Source organism: Ambystoma mexicanum, chromosome 13 (assembly GCF_040938575.1).
Source record: "Ambystoma mexicanum isolate Mex_15411 chromosome 13, UKY_AmexF1_1, whole genome shotgun sequence".
Classification (NCBI taxonomy): Eukaryota; Metazoa; Chordata; class Amphibia; order Caudata; family Ambystomatidae; genus Ambystoma; species Ambystoma mexicanum.
Window position 1 is genome coordinate 808,843,713 of NC_090938.1, and position 25,772 is coordinate 808,869,484.

The 25,772-nt window shown below is 50.3% G+C and overlaps 1 protein-coding gene across 1 annotated transcript in view; it reads left to right on the forward strand.

Moving 5' to 3' along the window:
• LOC138522039 (HLA class II histocompatibility antigen, DM alpha chain) overlaps positions 1-25,772 on the forward strand; it is a 63,348-nt gene that overhangs the window by 31,291 nt on the left and 6,285 nt on the right. The window contains exons 2-4 of the mRNA XM_069635263.1: positions 4,724-4,981; positions 6,282-6,563; positions 11,561-11,689. Coding sequence (XP_069491364.1) covers positions 4,724-4,981; positions 6,282-6,563; positions 11,561-11,689 — 669 coding nt within the window. The remainder of the gene's footprint in view (positions 1-4,723; positions 4,982-6,281; positions 6,564-11,560; positions 11,690-25,772) is intronic.

Genomic DNA, 25,772 nt, shown 5'->3' on the forward strand with positions numbered 1-25,772 from the left:
ATGGGCACGCTTGGGTTAAGGTGAATAAGGGGCCTGCCCTCACAAGTTGCCCCCTCCAGGCCTATTTTCTGATATCTACTTAAAGGACATCTCCTTCTCTCCCCAACTTCCTCTTCTTGATTTATTCTTGTAATACCTTTAATGCTGTTTTATTTTTTAGCCAACATTTATTGTATTTATTCTGTACAGCACTTCCGCAAGTGCTATGTACATTCAATAAGTATAAACAATAAACATTTTGCCCAGGATTCTCTGTGGCAACAGCTCCAGCTCTTTATTCAGTGCAGGACCCCCAGTGGCAACAGCCCCAGCTCTCTTTATTCAGTGCAGGAACCCCAGTGGCAACAGCCCCAGCTCTCTTTATTAAGTGTAGGATCCCCGGTGGCAACAACCCTAGCTACCTTTATTTAGTCCAGGATCCCTGGTGGCAACAGCCTCAGCTGTCTTTATTTAATCCAGGATCCCCATTGGCAACAGCCCCAGCAATCTTTATTTAGTCCAGGATCCCCGGTGGCAACACCCCAAGCTCTCCTTTACTTAGTCTAGGATCCCTGGTGGCAACAGCCCTGGCTATCTTTATTCAGTCCAGGATCCCCAGTGGCAACATTCTCAGGTCTCTTTATTAAGTGTAGGATTCCCAGTGGCAACAGCCCCAGCTATCTTTATTTAGTCCAGGATCCCCGGTGGCAACAGCCCCAGCTATCTTTATTTAGTCCAGGATCCCTGGTGGGAACTCCCCCAGCTCTCCTTTATTTAGTCCAGAATCCCCAATGGGAACAGCCCCAGCTGTCTTTATTTAGTCCAGGATCCCCGGTGGCAACACCCCATAGCTCTCCTTTACTTAGTCTAGGATCCCTGGTGGCAACAGCCCTGGCTATCTTTATTCAGTCCAGGATCCCCAGAGACAACCGCCCCATCTATCTTTATGTATCATTATTTAGTCCGGGATCCCAAGTGGTAACAGCAACAGTCTCAGCTGTCTCTATTTAGTTCAGGATGCCTTGTGGTAACAGTGCCACTTCTCCTCCTTTGTTTAGTCCAGGATTCCTGGTGGCAACAGGTCCAGCTCTCTATTCTTTAGTCCAGGTCCAGAATCCCCAGTTACAGACCCTGCTATGGTTATTTAGTCCAGGATCCCTGGTGGCAACAGCTACATCTCTCCTTCATATAGTTCCCAGATTCCCAGTGGCACCAGTCCCAGCTGTCTTTATTTATTCCAGGATCCCCGGTGGCAACAACCCCAGCTGCCCTACTTAGTCCAGGATCGTCTGTGGCAACAGCTCTTCTTTATTAAGTCCACAATCCCCAGTGGCAACAGTCCCAGCATTCCTTTATTTAGTCCATGATCCCCAGTGACAGCTGTCTTTACCTAGTATAGGATCCCGGTGGCAACAGCCCCAGCTCTCCTTTACTTAGTCCTGGATTCCTGGTGGCAACAGTCCCGGCTGTCTTTATTTAGTCCAGGATCCCGGTGGCAACAGCCCCAGCTGTCTTTTATTTAGTCCAGGATCCCCAGTAGCAACAGCCCCAGCTCTCCTTTACTTAGTCCTGGATCCCAGTGGCAACAGCCCCAGCTGTCTTTATTTAGCCCAGGATCCCCAGTGGCAACAGACCCAGCTCTCCTTTACTTAGCCCTGGATCCCTGGTGGCAACAGTCCCAGCTGTCTTTATTTAGTCCAGGATCCCGGTGGCAACAACCCCAGTTCTCCTTGTTTAGTCCAGGATCTCGGTGTCAACAGTCCCGGCTGTCTTTATTGAGTCCAGGATCCCGGTGGCAACAGCCCCAGTTCTCCTTGTTTAGTCCAGGATCTCGGTGGCAACAGTCCCGGCTGTCTTTATTTAGTCCAGGATCCCGGTGGCAACAGCCACAGTTCTCCTTGTTTAGTCCAGGATCCCGGTGGCAACAGCCCCAGTTCTCCTTGTTTAGTCCAGGATCTCGGTGGCAACAGTCCCGGCTGTCTTTATTTAGTCCAGGATCCCACTGGCAACAGCCCCCAGTTCTCCTTGTTTAGTCCAGGATCTCGGTGGCAACAGTCCTGGCTGTCTTTATTTTGTCCAGGATCCCACTGGCAACAGCCCCAGTTCTCCTTGTTTAGTCCAGGATCCCCAGTGGCAACAGCCCCAGCTCTCCTTTACTTAGTCTAGGATCCAGGTGGCAACAGCCCCAGTTCTCCTTGTTTAGTCCAGGATCTCGGTGGCAACAGTCCCGGCTGTCTTTATTTAGTCCAGGATCCCGGTGGCAACAGCCCCAGTTCTCCTTGTTTAGTCCAGGATCTCGGTGGCAACAGTCCCGGTTGTCTTTATTTAGTCCAGGATCCCACTGGCAACAGCCCCAGTTCTCCTTGTTTAGTCCAGGATCCCGGTGGCAACAGCCCCAGTTCTCCTTGTTTAGTCCAGGATTTTGGTGGCAACAGTCCCGGCTGTCTTTATTTAGTCCAGGATCCCAATGGCAACAGCCCCAGTTCTCCTTGTTTAGTCCAGGATCCCGGTGGCAACAGCCCCAGTTCTCCTTGTTTAGTCCAGGATTTCGGTGGCAACAGTCCCGGCTGTCTTTATTTAGTCCAGGATCCCAATGGCAACAGCCCCAGTTCTCCTTGTTTAGTCCAGGATCCCGGTGGCAACAGCCCCAGTTCTCCTTGTTTAGTCCAGGATTTTGGTGGCAACAGTCCCGGCTGTCTTTATTTAGTCCAGTATCCCAATGGCAACAGCCCCAGTTCTCCTTGTTTAGTCCAGGATCCCGGTGGCAACAGCCCCAGTTCTCCTTGTTTAGTCCAGGATTTCGGTGGCAACAGCCCCAGTTCTCCTTGTTTAGTCCAGGATTTTGGTGGCAACAGTCCCGGCTGTCTTTATTTAGTACAGGATCCCAATGGCAACAGCCCCAGTTCTCCTTGTTTAGTCCAGGATCCCGGTGGCAACAGCCCCAGTTCTCCTTGTTTAGTCCAGGATTTTGGTGGCAACAGTCCCGGCTGTCTTTAATAAGTCCAGGATCCCACTGGCAACAGCCCCAGTTCTCCTTGTTTAGTCCAGGATCCCGGTGGCAACAGCCCCAGTTCTCCTTGTTTAGTCCAGGATTTTGGTGGCAACAGTCCCGGCTGTCTTTATTTAGTCCAGGATCCCAATGGCAACAGCCCCAGTTCTCCTTGTTTAGTCCAGGATCCCGGTGGCAACAGCCCCAGTTCTCCTTGTTTAGTCCAGGATCCCGGTGGCAACAGCCCCAGTTCTCCTTGTTTAGTCCAGGATTTCGGTGGCAACAGTCCCGGCTGTCTTTATTTAGTCCAGGATCCTGGTGGCAACAGCCCCAGCTCTCCTTGTTTAGTCCCGGATCTCGGTGGCAACAGTCCCGGCTGTCTTTATTTAGTCCAGGATCCCACTGGCAACAGCCCAGTTCTCCTTGTTTAGTCCAGGATCCCGGTGGCAACAGCCCCAGTTCTCCTTGTTTAGTCCAGGATTTCGGTGGCAACAGTCCCGGCTGTCTTTATTTAGTCCAGTATCCCACTGGCAACAGCCCCAGTTCTCCTTGTTTAGTCCAGGATCCCCAGTGGCAGCAGCCCCAGCTCTCCTTTACTTAGTCCAGGATCCCGGTGGCAACAGCCCCAATTCTCCTTGTTTAGTCCAGGATCCCCAGTGGCAGCAGCCCCAGCTCTCCTTTACTTAGTCCAGGATCCCGGTGGCAACAGCCCCAATTCTCCTTGTTTAGTCCAGGATCCCCAGTGGCAAAAGCCCCAGTTCTCCTTGTTTAGTCCAGGATCCCGGTGGCAACAGCCCCAGTTCTCCTTGTTTAGTCCAGGATTTCGGTGGCAACAGTCCCGGCTGTCTTTATTTAGTCCAGGATCCTGGTGGCAACAGCCCCAGCTCTCCTTGTTTAGTCCCGGATCTCGGTGGCAACAGTCCCGGCTGTCTTTATTTAGTCCAGGATCCCACTGGCAACAGCCCAGTTCTCCTTGTTTAGTCCAGGATCCCGGTGGCAACAGCCCCAGTTCTCCTTGTTTAGTCCAGGATTTCGGTGGCAACAGTCCCGGCTGTCTTTATTTAGTCCAGTATCCCACTGGCAACAGCCCCAGTTCTCCTTGTTTAGTCCAGGATCCCCAGTGGCAGCAGCCCCAGCTCTCCTTTACTTAGTCCAGGATCCCGGTGGCAACAGCCCCAATTCTCCTTGTTTAGTCCAGGATCCCCAGTGGCAAAAGCCCCAGCTCTCCTTGTTTAGTCCAGGATCCCGGTGGCAACAGCCACAGTTCTCCTTGTTTAGTCCAGGATTTGGGTGGCAACAGTCCCGGCTGTCTTTATTTAGTCCAGTATCCCACTGGCAACAGCCCCAGTTCTCCTTGTTTAGTCCAGGATCCCACTGGCAACAGCCCCAGTTCTCCTTGTTTAGTCCAGGATCCCGGTGGCAACAGCCCCAGTTCTCCTTGTTTAGTCCAGGATTTCGGTGGCAACAGTCCCGGCTGTCTTTATTTAGTCCAGGATCCTGGTGGCAACAGCCCCAGTTCTCCTTGTTTAGTCCAGGATCCCCAGTGGCAACAGCCCCAGCTCTCCTTTACTTAGTCCAGGATCCCGGTGGCAACAGCCCAATTCTCCTTGTTTAGTCCAGGATCCCCAGTGGCAAAAGCCCCAGCTCTCCTTGTTTAGTCCAGGATCCCGGTGGCAACAGCCCCAGCTCTCCTTCGTTTCATCCTGGATTCCCAGTGCCAGCAGCCCTTGATATTTCTCCTCTGTGTTCTTGCAGGTGACTACCAGGACTACTCCTACGTGCTTTCCTGCCAGCCGGGGAACCCCCTCCTTCAGCTCTCCTACACCTTCAACCAGGACCAGATGTTCCACTACGACTTTGAGACAAGCAAGACGGTGGCCCAGCTGCCCGACTTCCAGCAGTGGAGGCCATTGGCGTTCAACCTTTCAACGCTGCCAGATGATGCTGAGCAGTGCCAGGACATCCTGTCATTTCTGGATCAGGCTTTAACGAACACCATGCCGCATGCTCGAGGTGAGTGCACACGGGCCACCACTCTTCAGGGCGGTGGGAAGCCCGCAAGACGTCTCTAGCAGGAACCGACTCCTCCTCTGATATCGAAGTATACAGAGGATACATGCTTTGTGGGAAGCCATGTTTCCTTGCTGACACACTGTGTGATCCCAGGCACCATACATCCGACATTCTGACAATCTAAATCTTTAGAAGCTAGTCTTGAGTGGGAGGGGCTTGCAACTGATCATTTTCTTTTAGTCCCTCATAATCCTTATTTCATCATACATGCATCCTTCACCCGGGTTAATTTCCTTCTCCTTTCAAGGATTCACTCATCCATTAATGGCCCTTCATCCCACACTCATCCTTGTCCTCAAGCATTCCTTTTATTCTGGCATGAACCCCCATTCTCATTCGTTCCCCTTCCCTCATTCCTTCTTCACCGCTCGCCTCTCTTGTCAGTTGTTTTCAAGTCGTGCCAGTAGTTTGCACCTGTTGTCAATTCCTCGTGGCTGTTGCCAAGTGTCTGCAGACGTTGTTTATACTTTGCAACTGTTTCTGCGGGTTGGAGCTGTTGCCAGTAGATCCAGCTCTATGGTGGGTGATTGGCAGTTACAGTGTTTACATTTGTTCTGTTTCCAGTAGCGTGTTGGTGTTGCCAGTGTTTTAAATCTGTTGCAAACATTTTGTGCCAAGAGTTTTTTTTGCCTCTGCTGCCATCTGTTTTCAGGTATTGCCAGTAGCTGCACCTGTAGTGCAATTCGTTCTAGTAATGTTTAGCAGTTGACATTCGTTTCTGGGGGTTTGTGACTGTTGACAGTATTTTCTGGCTTCGGCCATTGCAGCTGTTACTGGTAGTTAATGTATGTTGACAGTCTTTTCAGTAAATTGACTTTAGTTTGTATCTGATGTCAATTTGCATCTGTGCCCAGTAATGTGTTTCAATGGATGGGCAGTGCAACTGTTGCAAGTAGTTTTCGGCTGTTGCCAGTCGTTTGAAGAGGCTGACGGTAGTTTGCAGTGGTCTATAAATCTGTGACTGCCCTCAATTCTGGTTGACTGTTTTCAGTGTTTTGAGGTTATTGCCAGTAGATTGCAGCTGGTACTAGCAGTGTCTGGTTAGTGTTTTAGTACTTTGCAGCTGTTGCCCGTACTTTGCAGCTGTTGCCAGTATTTTGCAGCTTTTGCCCGTATTTTGCAGATGTTGCCAGCAGTTTGCAGCTGTTGCCAGCAGTTTGCGGTTGCTGCCAGCACTCTGCGGCTGTAGAGTAACACTGTCACATACTCATTATTAACCTCTTCCTTGCCTCTCTGACAGGTACCCCCGTGCTTGATGTTTTCACCCGCCACCCACTGGAGTTTGGGAACCCCAACACCTTGATCTGCGCTGTCAGCAACTTCTTCCCTCCAGCCCTGAACATCACCTGGACCCGTGGGGACGTGCCAGTGACCAAGGGGGTCCGCACCACAAACTATTACCCTACCGGCAACCTGGATTTCTTGATCTTCTCCTACCTGGACATCACTCCGGCGCCCGGGGACCGCTACACCTGCAGCGTGATACAGGACAACGAGCAGTACTCCACCATCAAAACCTGGCGTAGGTGGCACACACGCAAGGGGCATTCGCGTTCTACTGCGACGGGGTCACTGTGGGCTTCACCTCGGCCATGAAGGAAGGCAACCTACTATGCCGTACCACATCCACCTAACCAAGGGGGCACAGGGGCACAGCTCTGCTTCTGGCACCCAATTATGCATGGGATTAGCTGGGGGAGTGGGGCACAGGACAGGGCACTTGTATTACTGCATGCATTGAATAAGCGAGATTTTGAGCAGAACGAATGTGCTTGAAAAGTGATTCGGCTCACGGAGGCCGTCTCCGTGTAGAGTGCTTTTACAATAGGGAGGTGGGTGAACCAGTCCATAAGGGGGTCCTAGAACAGAGACATGTCCATGCATACATAGCCTAAGCACCAGGGGGCGCAGTGCCTTTACAGATGAGTAAGTCCAATTTGGGCGATGTTCATGTACAGATGGGTATGGCCATTATGCAGGGGTCATTGTGGGGGTGGGGCCTTGTAGACTGAATTGTAACTCACAGCATGAGCAGTAGTACTGATGGGCTGTAGTTGATGTGGGGGGGCATTCCAATAGAGGGGGTGTGGAGCGGGATCAAGAGGAGGCACAAGGGGAACTGGGAGACCAAGAGGAGAGTGGAGGATTGTGGGGCACAAGGGGGAGAGTGGAGCGAGACACATTCATCTAAAAGGGGTGCTGGGGCTCACACCGCGGATAGATTTCTAGGTGCGGACTTACACCACAGATAGATTTCTACACGGGGACTAACACCACAGATAGATATCTAGGCGGGGACTAACACCGCGGATAGATTTCTACACAGGGACTAACACTGCGGATAGATATCTAGGCGGGGACTAACACCGCAGATAGATTTCTACACAGGGACTTACACTGTGGATAGATTTCTAGGACAGGGACTTACACCGCGGATAGCTATCTAGGCGGGGACTAACACCGCGGATAGATTTCTACACAGGGACTAACACTGCGGATAGATTTCTAGGTGGGGACTAATACCGCAGATAGATTTCTAGGCGGGGGACTAATACAGCAGATAGATTTCTAGGCGGGGACTAACACTGTGGATCGATTTCTACATGGGGGCTAACACTGCAGATAGATTTCTAGGCGGGGACTAACACTGTGGATCGATTTCTACATGGGGACTAACACTGCAGATAGATTTCTAGGCAGGGACTTACACCGCGGATAGATTTCTAGGACAGGGACTTACACCGCGGATAGCTATCTAGGCGGGGACTAACACCGCGGATAGATTTCTACACAGGGACTAACACTGCGGATAGATTTCTAGGCAGGGACTTACACCGCGGATAGATTTCTAGGTGGGGACTAATACCGCAGATAGATTTCTAGGCGGGGACTAATACAGCAGATAGATTTCTAGGCGGGGACTAACACTGTGGATCGATTTCTACATGGGGACTAACACTGCAGATAGATTTCTAGACAGGGACTTACACCGCGGATAGATTTCTAGGTGGGGACTAACACCGCAGATAGATTTCTAGGCGGGGACTAATACAGCAGATAGATTTCTAGGCGGGGACTAACACTGTGGATCGATTTCTACATGGGACTAACATTGCAGATAGATTTGTAGGCGGGGAGTAACACTGCAGATAGATTTCTAAGAGGGGACTAACACCGTGGATCGATTTCTAGGACAGGGACTTACACCGTGGATAGATTTCTAGGCGGTGACTAACCTGCGTATAGATTTCTAGGCAGGGACTTACACCGTGGATAGATTTCTAGGCAGGGACTTACACCGTGGATAGATTTCTAGGTGGTGACTAACCTGCGTATAGATTTCTAGGCAGGGACTTACACCGTGGATAGATTTCTAGGCAGGGATTTACACCGTGGATAGATTTCTAGGCGGTGACTAACCTGTGTATAGATTTCTAGGCAGGGACTTACACCGTGGATAGATTTCTAGGCAGGGACTTACACCGTGGATAGATTTCTAGGTGGTGACTAACCTGCGTATAGATTTCTAGGCAGGGTCTTACACCGCGGATCGATTTCTAGGACAGGGATTTACACCGTGGATAGATTTGTAGGTGGGGACTAACACTGCGGTTGGATTTCTAGGTGGGGAGCAGGAACCTTGAGAGAGTGATTGTGTATTGAGAGCCATCCAGAGTGGCGAAGGTGTGATGCGGTGGCAGAGAATTTGGTAGGTTCTAGAGGGTACGTGCAGCGAAGTTGCGAATCTTGTTGAGGTGAGAGAAGGGGTAGAGGGGAAGGCCGAGCAGCTGCTGGAAGAGTAGTCCAGATTGTTGAGGGCAGGGCATGAGATTGGGATGTTGGTGCAGGGAGAGGTGAGGTGCGGGCAGGGTTTTCTGTTGGTCATGAGGTTGATATTGGCTGTCATGAAGAAATGGTGGAATCTTATGACGCTGTCGGTGGACTCCAAGGCTGGGAGCTGTTGGGTTTGGAGTGAGGAGGTCAGGAGGGAAAAGGCTGGGCTATTGAGGTTGGCATTGACTGCACAGAAAAAGAGGACTTCAGTTTTGCAGAAACTCTGCATCAGGAAGCGTAAAGTCATCCCGTGATGGCTAGTACCGAGAGCAGTGTTGATGAGTGCAGAGTGGTGAGGGGTGAAGGATGAAAGGAAGACCGGGGTGTCATTGCTGAAGAGGTGATAGTGGAAGCCAAAGGATAAGATGAGCTTGCCGAGGGAGGAGGTACAGAGCGTGAAAAGGAGTGGCCCCACGACTGAACCTTGGGGGACTCCAACTAGCAGTGGATGAGCGAAGGAGATGTTGCTTGGCCGCAGTGGTCAGAGAGGCAAGAGGTCATCCAGTCGCGGGTGATGTCCTTGAGGATAAGGGAGGCCGCAGCAGGAAGAGGAGTGGGTGGTTGACCTTGTTGAAGACTGCACAGAGCTCAAGTAGGATAGGGATGGCAGAGAGGTGGTGCGGGGTGAGCCGTGGTTAGAGAGTCAAACGTGAGCCAGAGCAGGTTTGATGGAGTGTTTGCTCTGGAAGCTAGCTTGGAGGAGGTCACCTAGTCAGTGGTACTCATGGTAGCCAACAACACTCAAGGATTCTGGAGAGAGCGGACAAGAGGAAGACAGAGAAGGGGATTTGTGGCGTCAGCACAGGGTTTCTTAATTATGGGGCTACTTTAAAGCAAGCGGGAAGGTTTTGTGAGCGAGAAAGTAAGGAGTGAGAGAGAAGGAGAGGGAGAGAGGGCCAGCAAGAGAGGCAAGCAGGGGAAGGGGTGATGGACTCATGGTCTTGGATGCGAAGAGGTGAGTGGGAGCCTAGGGTGGATCTGAAGAGTGCAGCATTGGTGAGGACTCTGGTGGGGGGTTTGGGGGGGAGTTTAGAGCGGAGAGAGCATGAGTGGGGGCAGGTGCAGTCATGGAGAGAGGGAGTGGGGTGATAAGAGGCTGGACAGAGTGTTGCATATTTCGGGATCTTGGAGGAGACGCGGGAGGGTCGGGCAGGGTGCGGTTTTTAGGGTGGAGACTGCAGCTTGGAGGGTGACATAGTCTGCGGTTTTGGGAGCAGAGAGAGGGGGTGTAAGGACTGTGTGGTCGGATGCTGTGGCGGCTCGAGGGCAGTGTTCAGGGCGAGGGGTACCTCTTTTTAGACGTTTAAGAAGAATTGAGGGTCCTGGGATGGGGGTTTGGGGGCGTATTGCGTGATGGCCTTCAGCTGCTGGATATCCGGAGGGATCCATGGTTGGGGGCGGGAGAGTTGGGGGTTGGGTGGTGTTTGCAAGATTGAGAGGGCTTGGAGGGTGGGCTCGAGGCCGTGCAGGTGTGGGGACACTGAGTTGCTTTTTAATGTCCTTTTGGGGATGGATAGAGGGATGTGAATGGAGGGGGCAGTGAAGTGAGTGCTCGGAGGAAGAGGGGTCACTGGAGAGAGCGGAGGAGTTGGATGAGGAGGTTGGAAAGATGAGTTCCAGGGGCTTAACCCGGGTGTGAGTCAGAGGTCTGTGCCTGGTTAGGGGGCAGCCCCACTTTCTCGGCGATAACCTCAAGGGGTAGGGTATTCAGGGCTTTAAGTGGGCCGGGCAGGGCCCCAGCAGTCTCCAGAAAAGGCTCCCGAACCGGGGCACTGCCTTTCGGGGGCCCACCCCCGGCTAGCCCAGCCAGCCGACATCTCAGGCAGCCCGTGTAGAGTCTGCACGGTTACACGAGCTGCCTGCAGGGGTCAGCACTTCGCCTTTTCTTACTGACACCTGCAAGCAGCAGGCGTAACCGTGCAGTGCGGGCTGCCTGGTGTCTATGTACTGGAAACAGGAGGAGGGGGCAGGACTGCCCGGCTCTCCTTTTGTTTCTAGTAACTAACTAGTCATCACCCGGCACGATGCTGGGTGATGACTAGTTACCCGAAAACAAAACGAGACGCTGGCCCCTCCGGCCCTCCTCCTGTTTCCAGCACAGACCTTTCATTCAAGGAGCCCGTGGTTAAAGCGGGGGCTCCTTGAATGAAAGGGCTGCCTGCTGGGTGCGAGCTGGGACACACTGGGGTCACACCGTTTGGTGCGCCCAGCCCCTTCTTTTCTTTAAAAGGAGGGGGGCTGGGCGCATCAAAGGTAATAATGCCAGTGTGCCGCCCCCAGCTCCAACTTCTACCAGCGAGAAAGGGGTGAGTGGGGCAGAGTGGAAGACAGATGGCGAGTCGCGCGGTAGCCAGAGGGGTGCAGGCAAATCGCTGCACACACGTGCTCAGAAGTGTCTGTGTGTGTGGGGTGTGTGTGTGGGGGGTGGGGGGGGGAGCTGATGGAGCGCCCGGGATCTTCAAGAGACCACTGCTGCTGTCTTTTTACGAGACAGACTATATTAGCGGGAGAAGGTATCGGGGTCTGTGTGGCGGGCGGCGAAAGCAAAGTGGCACAGGCCTGGCATTACAGCAGTCACACACTGGGTGGAAAGCCCATGCGTGCCCTAGCCCTGTGTTGCCCACCCTAGGGCCCTACCCTTCATCGCTGTTACTCACCCTCTTCCTTTCTCCTCTCCATCTCTAGTGCCCAGACACCCTATGCCCTCCGAGCTGCTGGAGAATGCCCTGTGCGGCACGGCCGTCTGCCTCGGGATCCTTGGCATCATTGCGGGCATCGCCCTCCTCGTCTTGGGCAGTGGACTCCGAGCAGCAGGTGAGGAGGATGGGCTTCTGTGACTTCTGTGGGGGCCGGGTGCATGGGGAAGAGAGCGGGCACCGGCAGGTGGACACACTAGTCCCAGGCGGACAGAGCAGCCACCCCCCACCTCCCCACACTTCCCGTGGCACCCGAAGGCCACATCTGGCTCCTCCATGCCACCCACCGGGGCTCCCACTGCACCCCGCCCCTTTCCCTGCACCCCTGACTGGGCGAGGAGGTGAGTGGGGCGGCGAGAGCCCAGCGGCAGCCCTCCCCGGGGACCCTGCCCGTAATCAGGCAGCAGAGACCAGCAGAAGGGAACATAAGGAGGAAGGAAGGACAGACCACCTAAGCTGGAAACGAGCCCCCGAAGCAGCCAGTGCCCGAAGTTAGGGGACACCCCAAATACGTGAAAGTAAACTCAGGCACTAAGCTCTAGCATCCAGCGAACCCTCAAAAAAGGAACCATCACAGCAGGTAAAGCCCTAAAGTTGCCAGTTTCAGGATCGCGAGCCCCCCTTTGCCATGCCCCCTCCGTGATGCCAGTGCGCTGGGCCCTTCAGCTGCGCCCTTCGATGCCCCCAGGAGGTCCTTTGCCCCGAGTGGAGCTGACCAGGTTCACTACTTCTTAACGCGCATTGAGACCACACAAGTTGGGAAATAGCGCTATATAAATAACCAAATGCAATATAATACTAGTGAAGCTCTTCCAATCCCTCTGGGTGGGCCGTGGAGGCCTCCCCCCTACTCGTCCTCTGCCCCCCACTTGCTTCCCACTCTAGCCTCTTACCTGTTCCCCTTCTGATGGCCTGTGTTGCTCCTCCCTAAGCTTTCCTGTTACAGACGAGTGCATTTTTGGGAGTTGTAGTCTTGGTTGCATTGAAACCATTCAACTATATTTAGCTCATCAAACTAGCTTGTACTGGGGAATGCTCAAGGCTAGGCACACAGTGGGACTGGGCAGCAGGCGCTCGCGCAACCTCATTTACTGACTGGGCTGAAGCCCGCCCACGCCAATGTTAGCAGATGGGCGGGGCTTCCGTGCCTTTTAATAGTTCAAGGGATCAGGAACATAGTACTGGGTGCATTTTGTTTCTTATGAGGCAAATCTGCTTGCAACGGATGATCAAGCACTGCCCGTTTCCTGAGTCACAGCCTCCCCCACCCAGACACACAGGCTGCATCCCTGAGTCACAGCACCCCCCCCCCCCCCAAGACACACAGGCTGCGTCCCTGAGTCACAACCCCCCCCCCCCAGACACACAGGCTGCGCCCCTGAGTCACAACCCCCCCCCAGACACACAGGCTGCGCCCCTGAGTCACAGCCCCCCTGAGACACACAGGCTGCGTCCCCGAGTCACAACCCCCCCCCAGACACACACAGGCTGCGTCCCTGAGTCACAGCCCCCCTGAGACACGCAGCCTGTGCCCCCGGCTCTGCAGCCAGTTCCCAATGAACTAGTCATCAGCAGAAGAGCCTTTCTTATGCATGATGGTGAATTTCCAACGGAAAGACCCCCAGTCACCCTGTAAATCTGTGACCGTTAAAGTGAGCAACACAATAAAGCACCCTTTGAGATGTGTGTCCATACCCATAACGTCTAATAGCTTGATATGCTAAAAAGTGAAGTTTGCTTTGATGTCCTTAGTTGAATGTTCTTAGAATCTTCGAATTGATCTACGAAGCTTCAATCCCACGCTTTTTAATACTACCTGCACTTCTGCCCTCCCTTCTTTTCCACTTTACTCCACCCTCAATGCTGATGAGGCGGCTTCTGTTATCTCCTCATCCCTTTCCTCTTCTCTAGATCAGCTTCATCCTCGGTCTGCCGTTCACCCTACTCGGAAACCTTCTCAACCTTGGTTATTCCCCCCCTCCCCCATCTCCGCTCTATGCGTCATTTCCTTTGCCGACTTGAAAGGCATTGGCTTAAATCTAAATCTACACCTGATAATTCTTCCTACTTTTCCTATGATATTCTCTATGACAAATGCCTATTTTCTGCTAACGGGCTTACTTCTCTGATCTTCTGCACACTCAATCCACCCACCCAAGGCGTCTCTTCCAAACCCTTGCACGACTTCCCTCTCCTCCTACCCTTGACTTTTCTCTCAACTCTATGTTCTCTTCTTCTGACTTTGCTAATTTCTTCTCCTCGAAAGTCTTCTCTCTTCGTCGTGATATCAAAGCTTCTCTTCCATCAGGCACATCATCTCCTCCCACACCTGTTCCTCCTGCCTTCATCTGCCACCTTCTCCAGTTTCCAATGCTGATGTTCTTCTTCTATTAGCTAAAGCTCACCCTACTTATTCCCCAGCTCTAGCCTCTTCTTGTACCTTATCTTATTTCTTTCTTTAACATCTGCCTCACTACATTTATTTTTCCTGCATCTTTTACACCTGCATCTATTATTCCTATCCTAAAGAAATCCACAGCCAATCCCCTGATTGTTTCCAACTTCCGTGCCATTTAGATTCTATTTTAGAACGTCTTGTTTATTCTCAAATCTCCTTATTTGTTACTGATTCTTCTCTTCTTCCTCGTTTTCAATCTGGTTTTTGTCCCTTCCTCTCTACAGAAAGTGCCCTGGTCTCCGTGCTACACTCTCTTCTTTCGGCTCGTTACTCTAAGCTCTCCTCTTTTCTTCTTCTTCTAGATCTGTCCGCTGCTTTCGACACTGTGGATCACTCTTTACTCCGGGCATCGCTTTCTTTATTAGGCCTCAAAGTCATGTTCTATCCTTGTTCAATTCCTACTCGTCCAACTGAACTTTCTCTGTTTCTTGGGCGGGCAAGACCTCTACGTCTTTCTCGCTTGATCATCTCCTTCTACATATCACATCCTGCTGCTATTATCTCCTCCTTTGGTCTCTCACATCATCTCTACGCAGACGACACTCAACTATTGCTATCCTTTTCCTCCTTTTCCCAGGATATTCATCACACTCTCTCAGCCTGTCTTGTCGCCATTAAATCCTGGATGTCCTCTCATTTTCTCACCCTTAATGCAGGGAAGACTGAGGTATTGTTCTTCCCTGCAAACATGCTTCCCCCTCATCTTCCACCTCCCTTTATATCCCTCCCCACCTTCCAAGCTCCCAATTTCAACCGTAGCTCGTAATCTTGGTCTCCACTTTGACTCAAATCTCTCCTTCTCTCATCATATCTCCCTCACTTCTCGCTCCTGTCACTTTTCATCTCCACAACATCTGTAAAGCTTGCCCGTTTCTCACTTTTCAAGCATCTAAACTTTTAATCTGTTCTCTGATCTTTTCTCGACTCTTCTACTGTTCTACCACTCTGTTTGGCCTCCCCAGATCTCATCTTGCCCCTTTAAGATCAGTCTTTAACTCTTCTAGCCGTCTATTGTGTCTTCTTCCCTATAGGGACTGTATTTCCTCTTCTCTCACAACAGTTGGTTGGCTGCCATTTCACTCTCAAATTAAATTGAACTTTCTTTGGCTTGATTTCAAATCTCTCTATGGTCTAGCTCTTAACTATCTTACTTATATCCTTCTGCATTCCTTCTCAACCTCTCCAGTCTTCTTCTCACTTTAGAATTCTGGTTCCTCGTCCTCCCTGAGCTCAGTCTCGTTTTCGATCTTTTGAACTCCTTGCTCCCCTCCACTGGAATGCTCTCCCATTATCTATTCGTTCTATTACTGGCTATTCCTTCTTCCGTAGTTCTCTAAAAACACACTTACTTCAATAACCTGAGTGATTTGCCATCTGGATTTAACTGTTTATTCAATTTTATGTGTAATTTTCCCTCCAGTTGTAAACCCCCCAACTTTTTGCTGTTATCTGACCATCCAAGCCTGACTTTTGCCAGTGGAGCACAGCCTTCAGCTGCACTCCTCTGCGCTTTCGCCCACTTTTTATGGGGAAACTGACATGCCCTTAAAGACAGTCAGTACTGGGAGACTTGGTTTCCCTTAGTCATTCCCTTTGGTGCTAGTTCTTAGTTGTTAACAGTGCACAAAGTACCTTACAGTACAGTGAGCTGGGGTCTTCCTTTCAATGTTAGGCCCTAGACACCCTCAAAGGATTTTTCTATAGAAGTACAAGACCCGGGAAAACCCTTATTTGGTTGTGCAGACCCCTGCGCAAACCGAAGCTTTTGCATGCTTCTGCTTGCCTTGTGTCTGTGCCCCCAGGATGTGTGCTGAACTGTCTAGTTCCCCTACACATTACACATCCTGGGTGCCAGGATGTCTGGTGGGCTGGGAATGACTGGGACCACTGTGGTCTGTGATTGGTCCACGTCTGGGATGGCTGTATGTGAGAATATCTCTCATTGGGTCCTCTTCATTTTGGCACGAATGGGATTCTGGATGAGAAAAAGCCCCTAACACCCATACTAGGTGGATCTCTTGAGTTCTTTTGGAACTTAGGATAGGAGCCAAGTATCCTGAAACCAAGAAGCAGAGCTGAGGAACCGCTGGAAGCTTTGGCACCCTGGGCCCGCTGCCGTCCCGTTGGACCCCCTCTTTCTGATCGAACTTAGAAGGTCTACAAAGGCGCTTCGACCCATTGGAATAGTGTGACTAACTATTCCCGGCACCTCCAACTAAACCTGTAAGCAAACCTTTATGGAAGTGTTCCTGGACCGCCTAGTGAACTGACCAGCTTGCACGGGACCATTGCCCTGTCTTGGGAGGATAGCTCAGGGGCAACGTTCTCGCCTTGGAAGCAAGATGACACGGAGCACCACAGGTTCGACCCCCGGGTCCATGCTTAGGAACCTCTGGGTATTAAGTGCGTTATAAATAACCTATCATATCATACCATAACCACCGCCATCTCGAGTTGACACTTGAGTCTTTGAAGGATATAAGCTCTTGGTACAAGACACTCTCCTGCGGGTTTCGTACACCTAGCATTCCTACGTCTGTAATTAGGGAGAATACACCTGAACCCGAGCATACGCGGTCATTGTGTCGCCCAGCTGTGGTGACGGGCTTCAAGGGTGCCTTGCTGCTGTGTCCCCCTGTGCCCTCAGACCTGCTGCAGCGGAATTGGCTTGATCCCTTCATCAGGAGTGGAGAAATCACTGTCCCGCCACAGATTCATCCCTGGAACGCAGCCGCTGAAAGCCGCAGAACCGCACAACTGCAGGATTCGAACCCACAACCGAAGTGGACTCAACTGCCAAAGTTTGGTCCGGAGTGTGCCGAAGGGCAGTGAGTACTTGCAACCCTTACCTGTGGTCCCTGGTCCATCCATCCCTTTTTACACACATGTCCCTGAGGGCCAATCTTCTTTATCGAGGTAGCCTGTGCTACCAAGCTATTCCCAACTCTTGGATCCTGTTCTGCTCTCTTGGGAAGACCCTCTCGAATAGTGTTAACTTATTCCTCACTGCCTCACCTGCCTTGCTGAACTGCTACAGCCCCTGCAAGAGACCCTGTTTTTGTCCAACCACACGATCATGTGATCTGCCCCTAAAGTACTTTTGAGCATCTTAGGGACTGGACTGCCTCCCAGTTAGCGTTTGATAAGTGAGGGGCTGCCTAAAAGTTATTTGCACTGTTTGCTCCCTTTCTTCACAGGTTGTGGACCCTTACTGTGCACTATTCCTTTAGGCCATTGGTAACTGTATATATGTTTCACAGTAGTGTTATGTTGGTTTAGTTATTACTGCTGATATTAGCTTTGTGTTCGATTTAAAAGGCCTTTAATAAATGTATATGTATTTTTGATATATACACCTGACAGAGTAATTCGTATTGTCGTTTACTGTGTGTACTCATTGTGGGCTCTCGACAACCCTCACCCCTCCAGAGACCTAGTCTTGACCGCCGCCATCGCTACCCTGATTGGTCTGGCTTGTGCAGAATGTCACCCTGTTCCAAGAAACTAGGCTGGCCTCCTGAACCTCTGCCCACCAGGTCAGAGTTCAAAAATCCATCTTAACACTCCTCTGCTAGTAGCTCCAATACTGCTGCATAGAATTGCATTATTGCTGCCGTGGCCCTCCCCCAGTCTGTTATCACTTGATTTGACAGGAAGAGTCTCACCAGCCAGTCGGTGCCCCAGAGATTCTAGTATAGCCGACGAACTGTGGTAGAACCAACATTACAATTTCTCCCCTGCCGCTCCCAACCACTGAAGTTGCTTGGGCCATCCAGAGTACTGCCTCAGACTCTGCTATGCCCTGTTATGCTATGATATTGAATCTTTCATTGCACACCATCTGCCATTTTCACACTTTCTAGGACCTTCAGAATCTGTAAGAAGTGGGTGTTTCAGACTCAAAGGAGAGAGTTAACTGCCCACATCCTGCCAGCAAAGACACACAGCCCTCCAGTAGCCCACCAAAAGCTTCTGCTTTCTCGTGCACTGGAAGTCCTTACAAGGATTTTCCTGGCCTCTCAGGGCAGGAAGAACGCTAAAGAACAAGATGGCAAAAGGGCAAGCGAAAAATCTAGTGGCACAGCCATGTTTGACCAGTAGCCACATTTAGTAGCCAAACTCGGTAAACGTGGTAAGGTTAAAACAGAAATTCCCCAAACGTGGGGAAAAGTCACGGCTGCCACCAGCCTATCATTTTAGCACACCTAGAGTAACCAAAAATCCTTTGAGTGTTAGTCTAGGGCAAAACAAAAATGCACCCCATTGCACTGCAGTGTAAGCTGCATTGTACAATGATAAAAAGTTACCACAGGTGATACAAAGGTAACCACAAGTAGTAACACAGTAACACGACTAAGGGAAACATGGTCTCCCAGTACTGACAGCCTGAAGGACATATCCGTGTCCCCATAACACATGAGCAAAAGCCAGTGCAGTGAAGCTTAAGGCTTCAATGCACTGTTAAAAGTACAGGTCAGATTAAAAAATAAAAGCAAAACGTTTGGGGGTTCCATAAAGATGGAAGGAAAGGTGCAGTAAAGAGAAATCTTTCCTAACAGTGACTTGCTTCAATGTGGTTTTAAAGAGTTGAAGCATTGTGATGGCCTTCTTCTGGGTGGTCTTTAAGAATGAGGGGTGGTAAGGGCTGTTTGATGACAGTCTTTCAGAGCTTTGATGTGGTGATTTCTTCATTTAGGGTTGTCCTTCAGAGTTGGGTCTTGGTTACGGCTTACTTGAGTGTGGTTTTGAAGAGTGCATGCTTTGTGATGGCTTGATTTAGGGTGGTCTCTCCAATTTGGTGCTTGGGGATGGCTTATGAGTGTGGTTTCGGAGAGCATGGGCTTGGTGATGGCTTTCTTTAGGACGGTCTTTCAGAGTTGGGGCATGGTGATGACTCGCTTTAGGGTGGTCTCTCTGAGTTGGTGCTTGGGGGTGGCTTAATTGGGTGTGGTTTTGGAGAGTGCAGGCCTGGTGATGGCTTTCTTTAAGGTGGTCTTTTAGAGTTGGGGCATGGTGATGGCTCGCTTTAGGGTGGTCTCTCAGAGTTGGTGCTTGGGGATGGATTACTTGAGTGTGGTTTTGGAGTGTGCATGCTTGGTGATGGCTTTCTTTAGGGTGGCCTTTCAGAGTTTGATCATGGCGATGGCTTGCTGTAGGGAGGTCTCTCTGAATTGGTACTTGGGGATGGCTTACTTTAGTGTGGTTTTCGAGAGTGTGGGCTTGGTGACGTCATTCTTTGGGGTGGTCTTTCATAGTTTGGGCATGGTGATGGCTTTCTTTAGGGTGGTCTTTCAGAGTTTGGGCATGGTGATGGCTTGCTTTAGGGTGAACTCTCCGAGTTGGTGCTTGGGGATGGATTACTTGAGTGTGGTTTTGGAGAGTGTGGGCTTGGTGATGGCTTTCTTTAGGGAGGTCTTTCATAGTTTTGGCATGGTGATGGCGTGCTTTAGGATGGTCTTTCATAGTCTGGGCTTGGTGATGGCTTGCTTTAGGGAGGTCTTTAATAGTTTGGGCATGGTGATGTCATTCTTTGGGGTGGTCTTTCATAGTTTGGGCATGGTGATGGCGTGCTTTACGATGGTCTTTCATAGTCTGGGCATGGTGATGTCTTTCTTTAGGGAGGTCTTTCATAGTTTAGGCTTGGTGATGGCTTGCTTTAGGATGGTCTTTCATAGTCTGGGCTTGGTGGTCGCTTGCATTGGTGTGGTCTTTCATAGTTTGGACATGGTGATGTCTTTCTTTAGGGTGGTCTTTCATAGTTTGGGCATGGTGATGTCTTTCTTTAGGGTGGTCTTTCATAGTTTGGGCATGGTGATGGCCTGCCTTAGGGTGGTCTTTCATAGTTTGGGCATGGTGATGGCCTGCCTTAGGGTGGTCTTTCATAGTTTGGGCATGGTGATGGCTTGCTTTAGGGAGGTCTTTCATAGTTTGAGCATTGTGATGTCTTTCTTTAGGGTGGTCTCTCAGAGTTGGTGCTTGGGGATGGCTTACTTGAGTGTGGTTTTGGAGTGTGCATGCTTGGTGATGGCTTTCTTTAGGGTGGCCTTTCAGAGTTTGATCATGGCGATGGTTTGCTGTAGGGGGGTCTCTCCGAATTGGTACTTGGGGATGGCTTACTTTAGTGTGGTTTTCGAGAGTGTGGGCTTGGTGACGTCATTCTTTGGGGTGGTCTTTCATAGTTTTGGCATGGTGATGGCTTTCTTTTGGGTGGTCTTTCATAGGTTGGGCATGGTGATGGCTTGCTTTAGGGAGGTCTTTCATAGTTTGAGCATTGTGATGTCTTTCTTTAGGGTGGTCTTTCATAGTTTGGGCATGGTGATGTCTTTCTTTAGGGTGGTCTTTCATAGTTTGGGCATGGTGATGGCTTGCTTTAGGGAGGTCTTTCATAGTTTGGGCATGGTGATGGCTTGCATTTGGTGTGGTCTTTCATAGTTTGGGCATGGTGATGTCTTTCTTTAGGGTGGTCTTTCATAGTTTGGGCATGGTGATGTCTTTCTTTAGGGTGGTCTTTCATAGTTTGGGCATGGTGATGGCTTGCTTTAGGGAGGTCTTTCGGGGTGGGGGCATGGTGATGGCTTTCTTTGGGGTGGTATTTCATAGTTTGGGCATGGTGATGGCTTGCTTTAGGGAGGTCTTTCATAGTTTGGGCATGGTGATGGCTTGCTTTAGGGAGGTCTTTCATAGTTTGGGCATGGTGATGGCTTTCTTTAGGGTGGTCTTTCATAGTTTGGGCATGGTGATGGCTTGCTTTAGGGAGGTCTTTCATAGTTTGGGCATGGTGATGGCTTGCTTTAGGGAGGTCTTTCATAGTTTGGGCATGGTGATGTCTTTCTTTAGGGTGGTCTTTCATAGTTTGGGCATGGTGATGGCTTGCTTTAGGGAGGTCTTTTAGAGTTGGGGCATGGTGATGGCTCGCTTTAGGGTGGTCTCTCAGAGTTGGTGCTTGGGGATGGCTTACTTGAGTGTGGTTTTGGAGTGTGCATGCTTGGTGATGGCTTTCTTTAGGGTGGCCTTTCAGAGTTTGATCATGGCGATGGTTTGCTGTAGGGGGGTCTCTCCGAATTGGTACTTGGGGATGGCTTACTTTAGTGTGGTTTTCGAGAGTGTGGGCTTGGTGACGTCATTCTTTGGGGTGGTCTTTCATAGTTTGGGCATGGTGATGTCTTTCTTTAGGGTGGTCTTTCATAGTTTGGGCATGGTGATGTCTTTCTTAGGGTGGTCTTTCATAGTTTGGGCATGGTGATGGCTTGCTTTAGGGAGGTCTTTCAGAGTGGGGGCATGGTGATGGCTTTCTTTGGGGTGGTATTTCATAGTTTGGGCATGGTGATGGCTTGCTTTAGGGAGGTCTTTCATAGTTTGGGCATGGTGATGGCTTGCTTTAGGGAGGTCTTTCATAGGTTGGGCATGGTGATGGCTTGCTTTAGGGAGGTCTTTCATAGTTTGAGCATTGTGATGTCTTTCTTTAGGGTGGTCTTTCATAGTTTGGGCATGGTGATGGCTTGCTTTAGGGAGGTCTTTTAGAGTTGGGGCATGGTGATGACTCGCTTTAGGGTGGTCTCTCTGAGTTGGTGCTTGGGGATGGATTACTTGAGTGTGGTTTTGGAATGTGCATGCTTGGTGATGGCTTTCTTTAGGGTGGCCTTTCAGAGTTTGATCATGGCGATGGCTTGCTGTAGGGAGGTCTCTCTGAATTGGTACTTGGGGATGGCTTACTTTAGTGTGGTTTTCGAGAGTGTGGGCTTGGTGACGTCATTCTTTGGGGTGGTCTTTCATAGTTTGGGCATGGTGATGGCTTTCTTTAGGATGGTCTTTCAGAGTTTGGGCATGGTGATGGCTTGCTTTAGGGTGAACTCTCCGAGTTGGTGCTTGGGGATGGATTACTTGAGTGTGGTTTTGGAGAGTGTGGGCTTGGTGATGGCTTTCTTTAGGGAGGTCTTTCATAGTTTTGGCATGGTGATGGCGTGCTTTAGGATGGTCTTTCATAGTCTGGGCTTGGTGATGGCTTGCTTTAGGGAGGTCTTTAATAGTTTGGGCATGGTGATGTCATTCTTTGGGGTGGTCTTTCATAGTTTGGGCATGGTGATGGCGTGCTTTAGGATGGTCTTTCATAGTCTGGGCATGGTGATGTCTTTCTTTAGGGAGGTCTTTCATAGTTTTGGCATGGTGATGGCGTGCTTTAGGATGGTCTTTCATAGTCTGGGCTTGGTGATGTCTTTCTTTAGGGTGGTCTTTCATAGTTTGGGCATGGTGATGTCTTTCTTTAGGGTGGTCTTTCATAGTTTGGGCATGGTGATGGCTTGCTTTAGGGTGGTCTTTCATAGTTTGGGCATGGTGATGGCGTGCTTTAGGATGGTCTTTCATAGTCTGGGCTTGGTGATGGCTTGCTTTAGGGAGGTCTTTCATAGTTTGGGCATGGTGATGGCCTGCCTTAGGGTGGTCTTTCATAGTTTGGGCATGGTGATGGCCTGCCTTAGGGTGGTCTTTCATAGTTTGGGCATGGTGATGGCTTGCTTTAGGGAGGTCTTTCATAGTTTGAGCATTGTGATGTCTTTCTTTAGGGTGGTCTCTCAGAGTTGGTGCTTGGGGATGGCTTACTTGAGTGTGGTTTTGGAGTGTGCATGCTTGGTGATGGCTTTCTTTAGGGTGGCCTTTCAGAGTTTGATCATGGCGATGGTTTGCTGTAGGGGGGTCTCTCCGAATTAGTCTTTGGGGATGGCTTACTTTAGTGTGGTTTTCGAGAGTGTGGGCTTGGTGACGTCATTCTTTGGGGTGGTCTTTCATAGTTTGGGCATGGTGATGGCTTTCTTTTGGGTGGTCTTTCATAGTTTGGGCATGGTGATGTCTTTCTTTAGGGTGGTCTTTCATAGTTTGGGCATGGTGATGGCTTGCTTTAGGGAGGTCTTTCATAGTTTGGGCATGGTGATGGCTTGCATTTGGTGTGGTCTTTCATAGTTTGGGCATGGTGATGTCTTTCTTTAGGGTGGTCTTTCATAGTTTGGGCATGGTGATGTCTTTCTTTAGGGTGGTCTTTCATAGTTTGGGCATGGTGATGGCTTGCTTTAGGGAGGTCTTTCAGAGTGGGGGCATGGTGATGGCTTTCTTTGGGGTGGTATTTCATAGTTTGGGCATGGTGATGGCTTGCTTTAGGGAGGTCTTTCATAGTTTGGGCATGGTGATGGCTTGCTTTAGGGAGGTCTTTCATAGTTTGGGCATGGTGATGGCTTTCTTTAGGGTGGTCTTTCATAGTTTGGGCATGGTGATGGCTTGCTTTAGGGAGGTCTTTCATAGTTTGGGCATGGTGATGGCTTGCTTTAGGGAGGTCTTTCATAGTTTGGGCATGGTGATGTCTTTCTTTAGGGTGGTCTTTCATAGTTTGGGCATGGTGATGGCTTGCTTTAGGGAGGTCTTTTAGAGTTGGGGCATGGTGATGGCTCGCTTTAGGGTGGTCTCTCAGAGTTGGTGCTTGGGGATGGCTTACTTGAGTGTGGTTTTGGAGTGTGCATGCTTGGTGATGGCTTTCTTTAGGGTGGCCTTTCAGAGTTTGATCATGGCGATGGTTTGCTGTAGGGGGGTCTCTCCGAATTGGTACTTGGGGATGGCTTACTTTAGTGTGGTTTTCGAGAGTGTGGGCTTGGTGACGTCATTCTTTGGGGTGGTCTTTCATAGTTTGGGCATGGTGATGTCTTTCTTTAGGGTGGTCTTTCATAGTTTGGGCATGGTGATGTCTTTCTTTAGGGTGGTCTTTCATAGTTTGGGCATGGTGATGGCTTGCTTTAGGGAGGTCTTTCAGAGTGGGGGCATGGTGATGGCTTTCTTTGGGGTGGTATTTCATAGTTTGGGCATGGTGATGGCTTGCTTTAGGGAGGTCTTTCATAGTTTGGGCATGGTGATGGCTTGCTTTAGGGAGGTCTTTCATAGGTTGGGCATGGTGATGGCTTGCTTTAGGGAGGTCTTTCATAGTTTGGGCATTGTGATGTCTTTCTTTAGGGTGGTCTTTCATAGTTTGGGCATGGTGATGGCTTGCTTTAGGGAGGTCTTTTAGAGTTGGGGCATGGTGATGACTCGCTTTAGGGTGGTCTCTCTGAGTTGGTGCTTGGGGGTGGCTTAATTGGGTGTGGTTTTGGAGAGTGCAGGCCTGGTGATGGCTTTCTTTAAGGTGGTCTTTTAGAGTTGGGGCATGGTGATGGCTTACTTGAGTGTGGTTTTGGAGTGTGCATGCTTGGTGATGGCTTTCTTTAGGGTGGCCTTTCAGAGTTTGATCATGGCGATGGTTTGCTGTAGGGGGGTCTCTCCGAATTGGTACTTGGGGATGGCTTACTTTAGTGTGGTTTTCGAGAGTGTGGGCTTGGTGACGTCATTCTTTGGGGTGGTCTTTCATAGTTTGGGCATGGTGATGGCTTTCTTTAGGGTGGTCTTTCAGAGTTTGGGCATGGTGATGGCTTTCTTTAGGGTGGTCTTTCATAGTTTGGGCATGGTGATGGCGTGCTTTAGGGAGGTCTTTCATAGTCTGGGCTTGGTGATGGCTTGCCTTTGGGTGGTCTTTCATAGTTTGGGCATGGTGATGGCTTGCCTTTGGGTGGTCTTTCATAGTTTGGGCATGGTGATGGCTTGCCTTTGGGTGGTCTTTCATAGTTTGGGCATGGTGATGGCTTTCTTTAGGGTGGTCTTTCATAGTTTGGGCATGGTGATGTCTTTCTTTAGGGTGGTCTTTCATAGTTTGGGCATGGTGATGGCTTGCTTTAGGGAGGTCTTTCAGAGTGGGGGCATGGTGATGGCTTTCTTTGGGGTGGTATTTCATAGTTTGGGCATGGTGATGGCTTGCTTTAGGGAGGTCTTTCATAGTTTGGGCATGGTGATGGCTTGCTTTAGGGAGGTCTTTCATAGGTTGGGCATGGTGATGGCTTGCTTTAGGGAGGTCTTTCATAGTTTGGGCATTGTGATGTCTTTCTTTAGGGTGGTCTTTCATAGTTTGGGCATGGTGATGGCTTGCTTTAGGGAGGTCTTTTAGAGTTGGGGCATGGTGATGACTCGCTTTAGGGTGGTCTCTCTGAGTTGGTGCTTGGGGGTGGCTTAATTGGGTGTGGTTTTGGAGAGTGCAGGCCTGGTGATGGCTTTCTTTAAGGTGGTCTTTTAGAGTTGGGGCATGGTGATGGCTTACTTGAGTGTGGTTTTGGAGTGTGCATGCTTGGTGATGGCTTTCTTTAGGGTGGCCTTTCAGAGTTTGATCATGGCGATGGTTTGCTGTAGGGGGGTCTCTCCGAATTGGTACTTGGGGATGGCTTACTTTAGTGTGGTTTTCGAGAGTGTGGGCTTGGTGACGTCATTCTTTGGGGTGGTCTTTCATAGTTTGGGCATGGTGATGGCTTTCTTTAGGGTGGTCTTTCAGAGTTTGGGCATGGTGATGGCTTTCTTTAGGGTGGTCTTTCATAGTTTGGGCATGGTGATGGCGTGCTTTAGGGAGGTCTTTCATAGTCTGGGCTTGGTGATGGCTTGCCTTTGGGTGGTCTTTCATAGTTTGGGCATGGTGATGGCTTGCCTTTGGGTGGTCTTTCATAGTTTGGGCATGGTGATGGCTTGCCTTTGGGTGGTCTTTCATAGTTTGGGCATGGTGATGGCTTTCTTTAGGGTGGTCTTTCATAGTTTGGGCATGGTGATGGCTTGCTTTAGGGTGGTCTTTCATAGTTTGGGCATGGTGATGGCTTGCCTTTGGGTGGTCTTTCATAGTTTGGGCATGGTGATGGCT